The sequence below is a fragment of the Microcaecilia unicolor genome, chromosome 2, assembly GCF_901765095.1.
Source record: "Microcaecilia unicolor chromosome 2, aMicUni1.1, whole genome shotgun sequence".
In the NCBI taxonomy this organism is placed as follows: Eukaryota; Metazoa; Chordata; class Amphibia; order Gymnophiona; family Siphonopidae; genus Microcaecilia; species Microcaecilia unicolor.
The window spans coordinates 605,208,565-605,222,208 of record NC_044032.1 but is presented as its reverse complement, the minus strand read 5'-3'; the positions used below and the strand labels follow the sequence as shown (position 1 = coordinate 605,222,208).

At 41.4% G+C, this 13,644-nt stretch overlaps 1 protein-coding gene across 1 annotated transcript in view; it reads left to right on the top strand.

Annotated features, from left to right (window-relative positions):
* The window catches only part of RXFP1 (relaxin family peptide receptor 1), a 116,646-nt gene that overhangs the window by 70,546 nt on the left and 32,456 nt on the right, over window positions 1-13,644 (top strand). Inside the window, exons 11-12 of the mRNA XM_030192229.1 lie at window positions 3,875-3,946; window positions 10,437-10,505. Of these exons, the coding sequence (XP_030048089.1) occupies window positions 3,875-3,946; window positions 10,437-10,505 (141 nt within the window). The remainder of the gene's footprint in view (window positions 1-3,874; window positions 3,947-10,436; window positions 10,506-13,644) is intronic.

The following is a 13,644-nucleotide window of genomic DNA, read 5'->3' as shown; positions in this document are numbered from 1 at the left end:
TGTACTGGAGTACTCCAAAGTGTGTGAGCATCCAGAATTACCATATATACTCAAATATTAACCTGAGTATAAACTGAGATAACAGTTTTCCCCAAAAAAGAAGGGAAAACTGTTAACTCAAGTATAAACCAGGGGGTTTATCTTCAAGTGTCATTTCTCACCCTCGCCTTCACTTTCAACTCTGCCTCCTCCCCCCGCCCCAGCAACCGACATTATCCACTCTAATGTAAAGAGACTGCTTCTGTTGTCCAATCCCTCCCCCCATATGACTGGCATTTTTTCCTCTATTGTGCGCCCATGCGATAACCAACACTTCCTGCTTCCACCCCAACCCCAACTCTGATGATCGCATTTCGTTCTCAACCCTCCCCCTGCAGCAACCAACATTTCCCAGCTACCCTGCCCACCCCTCTCCCGATACCCGGCTTTTCACTCTTACTTGCTTCTTCGGCAGAGGCTGATAAAGTTTTGCATGGGGCTGGTATAGGGCCATGAGCACCTATATATGTTCAAGGCCATGCCAGCTTTCGCCCTCTCCAAGAGGGCAGAAGCTAGTAGGCCTTGAGTATGCACAGATGCTCAAGGCCCCGCACCAGTCCAGCACATAAAATTGTCAGCATCTGCCAAAGAAGCAAGTAAGAGTGAAAAGACAGATATTGGGGGGGTGGGGGAAGCAGAGGAATTGGTAAATGTTGGTTGCTGCAGAGGGTGGGTTGAGCAAGAAATGCAATTATTGGGGTCGGGGTGGAGGCAAGAAATGTTGGTTATTGCAGGGAGGGCAGGGTAGAGGAAGAAATGCCGGTCATCAGGTAGCATGGAGAGAGGAGAGACTTGAATATAAACCAAGATCCCATTTTTAGCCCTTTTCCAAAAATCTTGGTTTATATTCAAGTATATATGGTAATGAGCTCATGTGTCTTTGGTACCCTTCCGCTGGGTAATACTTGCTGATGCAGTGAGGGTGTGGCTCTTCTCCAAGCCTTTTGACTCTCACTGAAACCTATCTCCCTAATTTAAAAATTCAAAGGAAGAGAAAACCCTAACTACGTTCAATTTTTTCTTGTAATGTATGTGTAAATGTTCCCTCCCCACAGTGGAACATAGTAAAATAGTAAAGGATGACAAATGAAAACCTGCATGGTCCATCTAGTCTGCCCAACAGTCATATTCATTATCAAATCATTACTGAACAATCCAAAAGTATTATTACAACATTTTACTTGCTAAGTTCCACTTTACTATGTCTTCCCCTCCCTCACTGAGATATACAGCACGCAGTCTGAATGTGATATAAAATATTCATTCTTGATCCTGATTCAAACCTTGGTAAATTTTGTGACACTATCTAACAAGAAAATTTAATAACACTCAGAGGGGCATAATCGAAAGGGACACCCAAGTTTTGCTGAGGACGTCTTCGCAAAACATCCCAGTGGAGGGGCAGGGAAACCCGTATTATTGAAACAAGATGGACGTCCATCTTTCGTTTTGATAATACAGTCAGAGATGTATTATCCTCAGCACAACCCAAGTCCCGCCTTCGCTACATCTCCAACACACCCCCGTGAACTTTGGTCATCCCCGCAACGGAAAGCAGTTGGGGACGCCCAAAATCACCTTTCGATTATGAGAAGGATTTGTGTCGAAAGATGGGCATCCTTCTCTTTCAAAAATAAGCCTCTCATTGTCCCTATGTATGTGTTCTGTAGGCACAGTTTGTAATTTATTTATTTATGCAATCTTTCTCTACTGGCACACTGGAGCAGCTTTCAGGATTGCTTTCTGAACTAACTACAGTGGAGCACCGTTAGTACGCGATGTTCGGGAGGCATGGCTATGTAACCGTGTACTATCGGTGCGCTTATTACTGGAACAATAATGAAATACTATAGCATAAAAGATGTTGCTTTGCTTCATTTCCAAGCCAAAGAAGTTTGTTGCCGCTACCGCCAGGTCATTTTCAGTACAAATTACCGTGCATTATAGAGTGCCTTGCATTAATTTTATGATTTTGGGAGGCAGGATATTGCCAAGTATAAAATGATCAGGCGCTTTAATGGTGTGCTTACTAACGGTGCACCACTGTACTCAGCTTCTCACTCTGTTCAGAACTTCTTTCTCATGCTGTCTCCTACAGCTGGATTTCACACAGCACCTTCTCTCTCCGGCAGTCTTCAGTCTTTTCTCTCTCTCTCTTTCTCCCTTTCTGTTCCCCAGCAGCGCTTCTGGCTATGTCTCTCTTTCAGTTGGTCTAGATCTGCTCAGCTGGCTAACATTCTATGGCTCCCTTCAATTCTGGAAGATGTTCTCACTGTGTCTTTATATCCTAGTTATCCCTACAGCCCATTCCACCTTCCTCTAGCATGGTCTCTCACACCAGATTCCTTTTGTCACTCACTTGGTGCTGGATTTCACCTCTGGACTCTATAGGCACCTCTGCAGGGGGCTCTCCTTTTCTGCTAGAGCTCAGGTTTCCCCTTCCTAGGTTGGAAGCACAACCCTCACAGGCAGATGATCAGAAGCCCTGCACTGTTCCAAACAGCGTTCTAAAAATAGCGCAAGAAGAGCATGGGGCTATACCGCCCCTATGATCAGAAATAATAGCATGCAAATTTAAGCATGTTACTATCTCTGATCATAGGGGGAAAGTGCTGGAGGATTGTGCCTGAACATGCACTCAGGCACAATCCTCCTGCACTAGTTCGACAGGTCTGGATCTCCAGCTCCCTATGTCCTTGCCACTGGACCTCCAGCCCCAGTGTCGCCAGCTTGGGATAGGGGGGTCAGGTTCGGGTCATCTGTTCAGGGGATATGGGTGGGCCTGCTAGCTTGCAGATGCATGCTGGACAGGGCTCCCCATTCCGTCCCAATGCTCTAGTAAACCCTAATGCCAGCTCCAAGCTGGTGTAGGGTTTACAGCGGTAGCAAAGCACTAGTTTGGTGCGATGCCCACTGAGCATTGGTGAGGAATACCAATGTCCCTGTTTAGCATGCATTTGCATGCTATTAGCGTTCAGAGCCGGTGTTCGAGTTGTTAGACACGCTCGCCGGCTCTCATCCTGGGACATAAGCAAACGTTGGCGCTAGTCTGATGCTAATGGCCTCTAGCACCCACGTTTGCTTTTGATCATCTGCGCCTCAGTTCTCTTCTTTCTCTTGGTTTCTGCTTCCTTGCTTCTCCTGAGAAGGGAGGAGTGAGCATACATTATAGAATTACCTCCATCGGGCCTTCACTATATTTTGTTTAATCAAGCTTTATTTCATAATCAAAAACACCTTTCTTCATTTACCAAGTACTTTGTCTCATAAGATAACCTAATAATAAGGAGCAGAGTGTCTGCATCAGGCAAATTCACATAAATTATTCTGTCACTGCCTATTCGGTCCTTTATGCTTCATGGAGGAAATTCTATAAATGGTGCTCAAAATTCAGTGTCGAAAAAAATTTTCTATAACGGGTGTTCTGGGAGTGACACCTATTATAGAATTGCATGTGGTGCCGGGAGTTGTGCTGAAATGTGGGTGCAACGTGTCACACCAACTGAAACCAGGTGTAAATCCCTGCACACATGTTCGGCGCAGATCTCCGAATACTATAACACTGTGTGCATTTTAAGGGAATGCCCATGACCTGCCCATGCCCCTCCCATGGCAGTGTCCCCTTTGCAGATCTGCACAAAACACTTACACACTATTCTATAAATGGACACGTAAGTGTGTTTACAGGTAGAACTGCTGTTTCTGCACCTTTTTAGTGCCTTACATCTGTTAGAAAGCTTTTTTCATGCCGAGAATTTAGTGTGTAACATTTGGCGCCATATAGAGAATTCCCCCCCACCCCCCATATTTATGAATCTGTTTTTGCTCTTTGCAGGGTCCTGAGGAAAAACCAGATCACCACTATCAGCAAGAATACCTTTTCACCTCTCCTGAATCTGGATGAGCTGTAAGTTTGATGTTTCAATCATTGGTAACCATATCGCTTTTAGCCTTTTGAACCATGTAGAATTATGAGAACCATCTTATTTTACCTGTGCTCCAAAAACAAGTAACTTTATAGAAGATTAAACAACACACATTTTACACTTTGGATATACATTGAGTCCTGTAATTGAAGAATATGATTGATTATGGAATATTATTAAAGTTGGAGTACTCACTATTTAGAGCATTTTACTAAACGTTTTTCCCATAGACACAAAAATGGGGGAAAATCTGTAGCATACAGCAGGAGTAATAGAGCATCATTTTGGTTAGGAGAGCCAAACCAAACTCTGACCCTTCCCCCCCTCTCTTGTTGGTTGCAAATGCTGTAAAGGGCAAAATATTGGTAGAGCCAAGGCCCCTGTGACCCACCTCATTCCACTGCAGATGGTATATAGGATCCTAAATAAGTACATAAGTATTGCCATACTGGGAAAGACCAAAGGTCCATCAAGCCCAGCATCCTGTTTCCAACAGTGGCCAATCCAGGTCACAAATACCTGGCAAGATCCCAAAAAAGTACAAAACATTTTATACTGCTTACCCCAGAAATAGTGGATTTTCCCCAAGTCCATTTAATAATGGTCTATGGACTTTTCCTTTAGGAAGCCGTCCAAACCTTTTTTAAACTCCACTAAGCTAATTGCCTTTCAAACATTCTCTGGCAATGAATTCCAGAGTTTAATTACACGTTGAGTGAAGAAAGATTTTCTCTGATTCGTTTTAAATTTACTACATTGTAGCTTCATTGCATGCCCCCTAGTCCTAGTATTTTTGGAAAGCGTAAACAGACGCTTCACGGGTGATATGATACAGATGTTCAAATATTTGAAAGGTATAAATCCACAAACGAACCTTTTCCAGAGATGGGAAGGTGGTAAAATGTGAGGACATGAAATGAGATTGAAGGGGGGCAGACTCAAGAAAAGTGTCAGGAAGTATTTTTTAACGGAGAGAGTGGTGGATGCTTGGAATGCCCTCCCGCGGGAGATGGTGGAGATGAAAACGTTAATGGAATTCAAAAATGCATGGGATAAACATAAAGGAATCCTGTTCGGAAGGAAGGGATCCTCAGAAGCTTAGCCGAGATTGGGTGGCAGAGCTGGTGGGGGGAGGCGGGGCTGGTGGTTGAGAGGTGGGCCTTGTTCTGGGCAGACTTCTACGGTCTGTGCCCTGAAAATGGCAGAAACAAATCAAGGTCAGGTATACACATAAAGTAGCACATATGAGTTTAAATTGTTGGGCAGACTAGATGGACCGTGCAGGTCTTTTTCTGCCGTCATCTACTATGTTACTATGTTACCCGTTCAACTCCGCTCATTATTTTATAGACCTCTATCATATCTCCCCTCAGCCGCCTTTTCTCCAAGCTGAAGAGCCCTAGCTGCTTTAGCCTTCCCTCATAGGGAAGTCATCCCATTTCCTTTACCATTTTCTGCGCCCTTCTCTGCACCTTTTCTAATTCCACTATATCTTTTTTGAGATGCGGCGACCAGAATTGAACACAATATTCAAGGTGCAGTCGCACCATGGTGCGATACAAAGGCATTATAACATCCTCATTTTTGTTTTCCATTCCTTTCCTAATAATACCTAACATTCTAGTTGCTTTCTTAGCCGCAGCAGCACACTGAGCAGAAGGTTTCAACGTATCATCGACGACACCTAGATCCCTTTCTTTTTCCATGACTCCTAACGTGGAACCTTGCATGACTTAGCTATGATTCGGGTTCCTCTTTCCCACATGCATCACTTTGCACTTGCTCACATTAAACGTCATCTGCCATGTAGACGCCCAGTCTCGTAAGGTCCTCTTATAATTTTTCACGATCCTCCCGCAATTTAACGACTTTGAATAACTTTCTGTCATCAGCAAATTTAATTACCTCACTAGTTACTCCCATCTCTTATTTCATCAATGTGTTCTCCAGCTCCCATCATACACACCATAATTGCCTGTAAAATGTTAAGATACTTCCTTGATTTAGTTAATTAACTGTATAATTGATACTCTTGGCTGAACTGCCAGTTAATTGTAGCTCATTTTCAACCACCACAGGGTACCCTTCTCATGGGAATGAAAGATGCTATATACATTTTAATTATTATAGTTGGGTAAGTTCTTATCCCTAAGCGCATCCCTAAGTGCATTTTGGAAACACCAACGTTTACACTGTTTTTATGGCTTCATGGTTTATATTGTTTTCATGGTTTATATTACCAATGTTGTTTGTGGTGTCTACCATGTCTTATTCTTTCTTTTCATTGATTTGATTGTTTGCGTTCTTATTAGTTGATAGAGTTCTTTTCTAATTTTAGTGGGGGGGGGGGTTGTAAACCACCTTGACCTTTTCTAAGAAAAGGTGGTATATCAAGTTTTAAATAAAGCAAAGGGGCAAAAATCAAACACTATTAGAGAGAAGATGATGCAAAGCAGATGCTATGCAAATATCAATAATAACATTTTCTTTAAAAGTCATCTGCAAAAAATTAAAAGGTTTGCATATTTTTCACAATATAAAAAAATAGATAAAAGGAGAGCGGGTCAGGCTCTATACCCTTAATAATTTGATCACATGCACTTTATATGGGGTAAATTCAATATAGGTTGCTACAGGTTAAGCACCAAAATACTGGGCACTAAGCCAATTTTCTATAACTGCAGAGTTGAGTGCTAAATGTGCTATAGAATATTGGGGTAAGTCCACAGTTATGAGCCAAATTTTAAGTGCGACCATTTAACGCCAAGTCTATGACTGGCGAAAATGGTGGTGCCTAAATGCAGAAGTGCATACATGCAGCTATTCTATAAAGTGCATGCAAGAATAGTCAGAACACCCCTGACATGCCCACGCCCCCTTTGCATTTGCATGTGAGAGAAGTTAGGTGCGCTGTTTATAGTACAGGGATGTAAGTCCGTTATGAACAAAATGGCAATTTAGCATCAATTAGTGCTTGTTAATGCCAATTATTGATATTTATCACCAACATAGTGCGAATTAGTTAATAATGTTACATGTGAAACTTGTTCTATTCTATAACTGTGTGTCCAACATTGGGCACCGTTTATAGAATTTATTTATTTATTGGGATTTATTAACCACCTTTATGAAGAGAGTCACCCAAGGCAGTGTACAGTAGTTTGAGGGACACTATATAAAGAGCACATCTTCATAATAGAAATTCAGATGTTTTTCCCAATAGATGTACATGTTTTTCAAAGTATTGAACATGCACAAACATTGTTATTATTTGTCAGCAGTTGCCATCTGTGCATATCCTGTACTCTCTCATGTGTAACGTGTACATAAAGCATCGTGATAATAAGCTGCGTAGTCTTCTTTCAGAGAAGAATTCCTAATGGCTTTCTGGTGACTCGTCTAATTGGGAATGATACTCAGAATGAGTAAAGCAAAAGCACTTGTAGAAGTCATTTCATTTTTTTGTGAAACTCAGAGATGCAAATGCCAGTCAACTGCATCCCAGGAAAATCTGGGTACGATGTATGTGGCTTCCAGGTCCTCAAGTGAATGCCAAATATGGTAGAGAGAAAGTATGCATGTATGGCAATAGGTAAAAGGAGAGGGTCTTCAGCTTCAAAAGTGGCAAAAACCACTGCCATCACAGAGTGAACAGCATGAGCATGACATATATAGGTGACATTCCTAACAAGGTGTTAACTCCTAACTTGTTGCCATTTTGGTTAAACTGCAGCCAAGGCCTATGCAACTCAAAGGTCATAAACAAGGTAGGGAGGTCATTGGCAGTGAAGGGAGAACATAGATTGGAGAGAGCAGGATTGGATGGGCAATTGGTCAGTAGCAACAGTCATGGCAGTGGACGCAACTGAAACAGTGGTGGACTTGTTTCCATTGTTCCACTGCAAGAAGCCAAATTTCAGGTAGTTTCTATGGACTCATGCAAAATTCAACCTTTGACTACCTAAATTAAGTCAGGAAGAAGAGTAAGAGCAACTCACTTTGTGACATCAGTCATATCTAATTGGTCAGAAATGGCCTATTACATCATTGAACTTAATTTCATAGCCAGTATCACTCAGGCTGTGTTTTGTTTTGTTTTGTTTTGTTTTGTTTTAATTTTGATGGTTTTTTTTATTGTGTACATGATTATTGTGATCTGCCTTGGCTTGTAAATAAATTAAATAAATGAATAGAAAATGAAGAGTGGTATATCGTTTGATAATAAAGACAAAAATAAATTTTAGCATGGTTTTTTTTTTTTTTTTTTAATTCTTTATTTATCATTTTTAAATTACAAGCTTTCATAATGCTTGAAAAGGAAAATCAGATATAAAAAAAACAATTTTACAGAAAATTTTTTAAATTCCAGAAACATAGTTATGCATCCTATATTAGACCACAAATTGGAGGGGAGAGGAGCCATTTTCACACGGGAGATCTATATGCAACAAAAACTAAAGAAATGCTTAACAGTTTTATCCACTTGTAATCATTCATTTCTCCTTTTAGCATGGTTTTTTTATACAGAGAGCAATATGGTATTCGTTTTGCATCATGCTACCATTTTGTGCACTGGTCTTGGAATATTGTGTTCAGTTTTGGAGGCCGTATGTTGCTAAAGATGTAAAAAGACTGGAAGCGATGCAAAGAAAAGCTACAAAAATGGTATGGGATTTGCGTTGCAAACCATACGAGGAGAGACTGGCTGACCTGAACATGTATACCTTGGAGGAAAGGAGAAACAGGGGTGACATGATACAGACATTCAAATATTTGAAAGGTATTAATCCACGAACAAACCTTTTCTGGAATCCGGAAGGAGGTAGAACTAGAGGACATGAATTGAGGTTGAAGGGGGGGCAGACTCAGGAGTAATGTCAAGAAGTATTTTTTCACAGCTCTCTGTGAATACATGGAATGCCCTCCTACGGGAGGTGGTAGAAATGAAAATGATAATGGAATTCAAACACGCGTGGGATACGCACAAAGGAATCCTGTTTAGAAAAAAATGGATCCACAGAATCTTAGCGGAGATTGGGTGGCGACGCCAGTAATTGGGAAGCGAAACCAGTGCTGGGCAGACTTCTACAGTCTATGCCCTGATCATGACTGAATAGATATGGATGGGCTTGAGTGTAAATTTGAAGGGGCTTTGACATTAGCTTCAGAACTTTTAGTACAAGAAGAGTGCTGGGCAGACTTCTACGGTCTGTGCCCTGAGAATGGCAAGGATAAATCAAACTCGGGTATACATATAAAGTATCACATACCATGTAAAATGAGTTTATCTTGTTGGGCAGACTGGATGGACCGTACAGGTCTTTATATGTCATCATTTACTATGTTACTACGATTATCTCATGATAAAAATTCTTATTGCGTTAAGAGCAAGATTAGCACCAGAAAATCAGGTGTAAACCATTGCATTAAAAGATAGCATAGCTTTCTACATTGGGACTTAATTTATTTGGATATTGATTAAAACTCACCTTACCACAATAACATGCAAGATTATTTGCAGTTACTGTCAGGCGATTGCCAAGATTATGAAGCAGTAACTCTAAGACTGTCAGATAACATAGTGCAGTTAGCTACACCTCTCGAGATAGAGTTAACTGTACTGTATTATCTTCCACATTAACAGCCAGGCGTTTTTTGAGGGGGTACTTGGGGGAACTGAGTACCGGCACCTTTTCTACTGTCTGCTAAAATTGACCCATTGTTCCCAAGTTTTAATGAAAGAGCTCAGGCTCTACACACCAATTCTGCCTTGTCATAGATTCTGTAACTGGTTGCAGGGGGCCTGGCTATTGTGGGGTGGGTGGGTCCCTCAGTGATCACCCCACTCCTGGCGTTTGAGTACCGGCACCTTTTTCACTAGATAAAATGCACTGTTAACAGCTAACACACAGCAAGTTACCCCTGTGTTAACACTAAAGCTCAATCCTTGCCCATTCTGTTGCCCCTTCTGTATTAGGTGGTGAATACAGAAATGACCATTCCCTAAATGCTAAGGTGCTACATTAGCTATTCATGTGCATTAATTGTCACAAGAACAGCTAATGCAGCTTAATAAAAAAAGGACCATAATCTGTCAAAGAGCAATTAAACAAAAAAACTCCAACTGCATCTTTCTATCATAATAAGAGAATGTTGAATAGTTCTTTTCCTTATATAGCAGGTCATCATTGGAACATGATTCCAATGTATCTTAAACAATTACCAACTTATACTTTGTTTCATAGACTTTTAAAAGCTTTTTTTTTATTTCAAAAATATTTAAATGTAGTTTAGATGGTGACTTTTTATCTGTTTTAACGTTAATGATTTTTGTTGTATAATTCTTTGTGAGCTGCATTGAATTGGATTGGGATTATACGGTCTATAAATTCTATGATTATGAAAGAGATACTAGCCAAAAATCGTGTAAAACTAACAATTATAGCTTGACGTTTTGGGTTCCTTTCACAGAGACTTGGCTGACAACAGGATTGAAGTATTTCCTCCATCCTTGAGGAACCTGCGGGAGCTCTCACAACTGTAAGGTTCAGAGCTGAATTTCCATGTATTCCCATGCTACTGAATCGAGAACATTATAACCCTGAGTCAGAGGTCTAACCATCAGTGCACAGCTAATACAACTGTTATACAATTCAATGTTCCATTGGTATTTTGTTCCAAATATTCGGTAGTTACATGGGGAATCTAGTGTATACAGGAAATATTGTAACAGACAAAAGAGTTTGGGGCTCCAGAAAGTGAATATGTCAAGGTATTTGGGTTTTCCTGAGTGGTAACTATTGTGAAAGGAATATTTAGAAAAACATTCAGGGTGCTCTCAAAGACATATTCTTCCGAGTAGGAATAAAGCTATGCAGTCAATGGAAAGGATCATAATGCTATGGACAGGCCCACAAACATGCATTCAACTACAAACGTAGCTGCTTTTTATTCATCTCAAAAAACCTCAAACCCAAATGCATTTAATTCTGCTCCAGGCTCGTATATATGCAGAAGGCCTCTAGTTATGGTCACACAATTCCCGTTATAGTTGATTATTGTAGTCCCATTTGTCCATTATTAGAGAGAGGGAAATCTTGCTAGAACATCCCTGCTGCAGTGGCGTAGCCAAGGGTGGGCCTGGGTTGATCCCAGGCCCACCCACTTTGGCCTCAAGCCCATCCAGTAGCAGCACACCTATGATGTGACTGGCAGGGATTCCCAAGCCCCACCAGCTGAAAACTCCCAACAACTGTCCCTCCTGCATACCTTGTAAATAGCAGATCTTCACCTGCAGCAAGCAGCAACTGATACATACTACTCGCACTGACCCACAGCCTTCCCTCTGACATATTCCTGCCTATGCGGAAACAGGAAGTTGAATCAGTGGGAAGGCTGTGGGGACAACATGAGCAGTATGTATTAGTTGCTGCTCGCTGCGGTGACAATCTGCTATTTCAAAGGTATGCAGGAGAGGGGGGATGTCTCAGAGACCATATGGCATACAGGTGAGAGAGAGACCAAATCACCTGTGGGACAGGGAGGGGTTCTTCTGCCCACCCATCTTGGGCCCAGGCCCACCCAAAATTGGGTGTCTGGCTACACCCCTGCCATGCTGTTTCACTTTATTTTCTGTCATGAGAAAAACTTTTGTAACAACTTTCTCAAACTGTAAAACACTGCCTTCCCAAGTAAAAGTCATTGTTAAAGGGTTAGTGTTTGTAAAGGGCTAGTGCCCATTTTTTCTTCCTACAGAGGATTATTGAGCTTACCTTTCCAAAATGGTTTTGACCTGACGTTAACATTCATAGCACCCCACACAGTATTCATGCTATCTCTATTATCCTTAACTCTGCAGGCTTTTGTTTTCTTTCACCCTTTGTCTCCTTTTATTTTCTCTCGCACACACCCAACCATTTTCTATATGTCCTCAAACTATCAGTCTCTCATCAAAGCAAAGACAAAGTCTATATATAAAACACTATGGTAGCAATTCTACAATTTGACACCAAGAAGTAGGTGCCACAATGAGGCGCACTTAGAGACACAGAAACATTTAAGTAAATAAAGATCCTATTGCCTATCCAGTCTGCCCATCCATGCCATCTACTCTCCCTATTACTCCTTTAGAGATCCTATGTACTTGTCCCAAACTCTCTTGAATTCAGACACTGATTTTGTCTCCACCGCTTCCACCAGAAGGCTGTTCCACTAATTCACCACCCTTTCCGTGAAGAAGTATTTCCTCAGGTTACTTCTGAGTCTATCCCCTTTCACCTACATCCTATACCTCCCTCGATCCAGAGCTTCCTTTCAATTGATAGAGACTTGTCTCCTGTGCATTTACTACTACTACTACTACTACTAATAGCATTTATATAGCGCTACCAGACGCACGCAGCGCTGAACATTTGACATAGAGAGACAGTCCCTGTTCAAAGAGCTTACAATCTAGGTAAAACAGACAGACAAGACATTACAGGCAACTTGGACATTTTTCTGCCAAAATGGAACAAAACAAAAATGTCCAGTGCTAAAGTTGAACGTTTTGGTCTGGACATGTTTCGATAACTAAGTCATAAAAAGATGCTCTAAATGACCAGATGACTACTGGAAAGATTAAGGCATGACTCCCCCTTACTCTCCCAGTGGTCACTGATCCTCTCCCATCCCCCATAGATGTGAAAGAAACAGTACATTTCAGCCTCTACACCAGCGTCAGATGTTATGGCCAGTCCTATTAGAGCAGCAAGCAGGTCCCTGGAGTAGCCTAGTGGTGGGTACAGTGCACTGTACAGAAGGGGGACCCAGGTCCATATCCCAGTCTAGCTGTTAAACATATGGTGGAAAGCATGAGCCCTCCAAAAACCAACTGTACCCACATATAAGTGATACCTACAGGCATAAGGGCTATTGTAGTGGTGTACAGTTCAGTACAATAGGTTTTTGGTGGGTTTTGGAGGACTCACCATACAGTATAAGGAGGTAACGGTGAGATGTGTACCTGGGACCATTTATGTGACATCCACTGCAGTGCCCCCTAGGGTGCCCTAATGCTCTGCTGAGATGTCTGTGTGGCCAGTCTACTAAGAATTCTGGCTCCTCCTGCATCCCAATGGCTTGATTTATGTGTGTTTTTCCTTGCACCTTTTCTTTTTTGAAATGGTCACAAAAGAAAAATACCCTGAGCACAAAATGTCTAAAAACGTCTAAGGAAAAGACCATGTTCAAACAAAAAAAAAATAGACTTCTTTACGTTCGAAAATGGCCATGTTCGCAACTTGATTTTTGGACGTTTTCAGCAAAACATCCAAAATCAGATTTAGACGTTATATCAAAAATGCCCCTCCGGGTCTACTTAGATCCCAGATTGCTTATCTATAAATGGGTAATAATGTTGTTCATGTTACTCTCTCCTGTTTAAAACTGTCACAGATACCATGCTCAAAAACTGGAGGCCAGATTTTCTATCCTCAGAGCACACTGACACTACAATAAAGCAAATAAACTGGACCAACATAGACCCTCCTGTATCAGCAAATAATTTAAAAATCTCATAACAAATATCCTCAGTGTTCCATCTACAGAATACTTCTGCTTCCATTAACTGATCTTGACACATGGGTTTTCTTTCATGCCAAGTACTGTTACTATGGAGCGAGAAATATTAACCTATGAT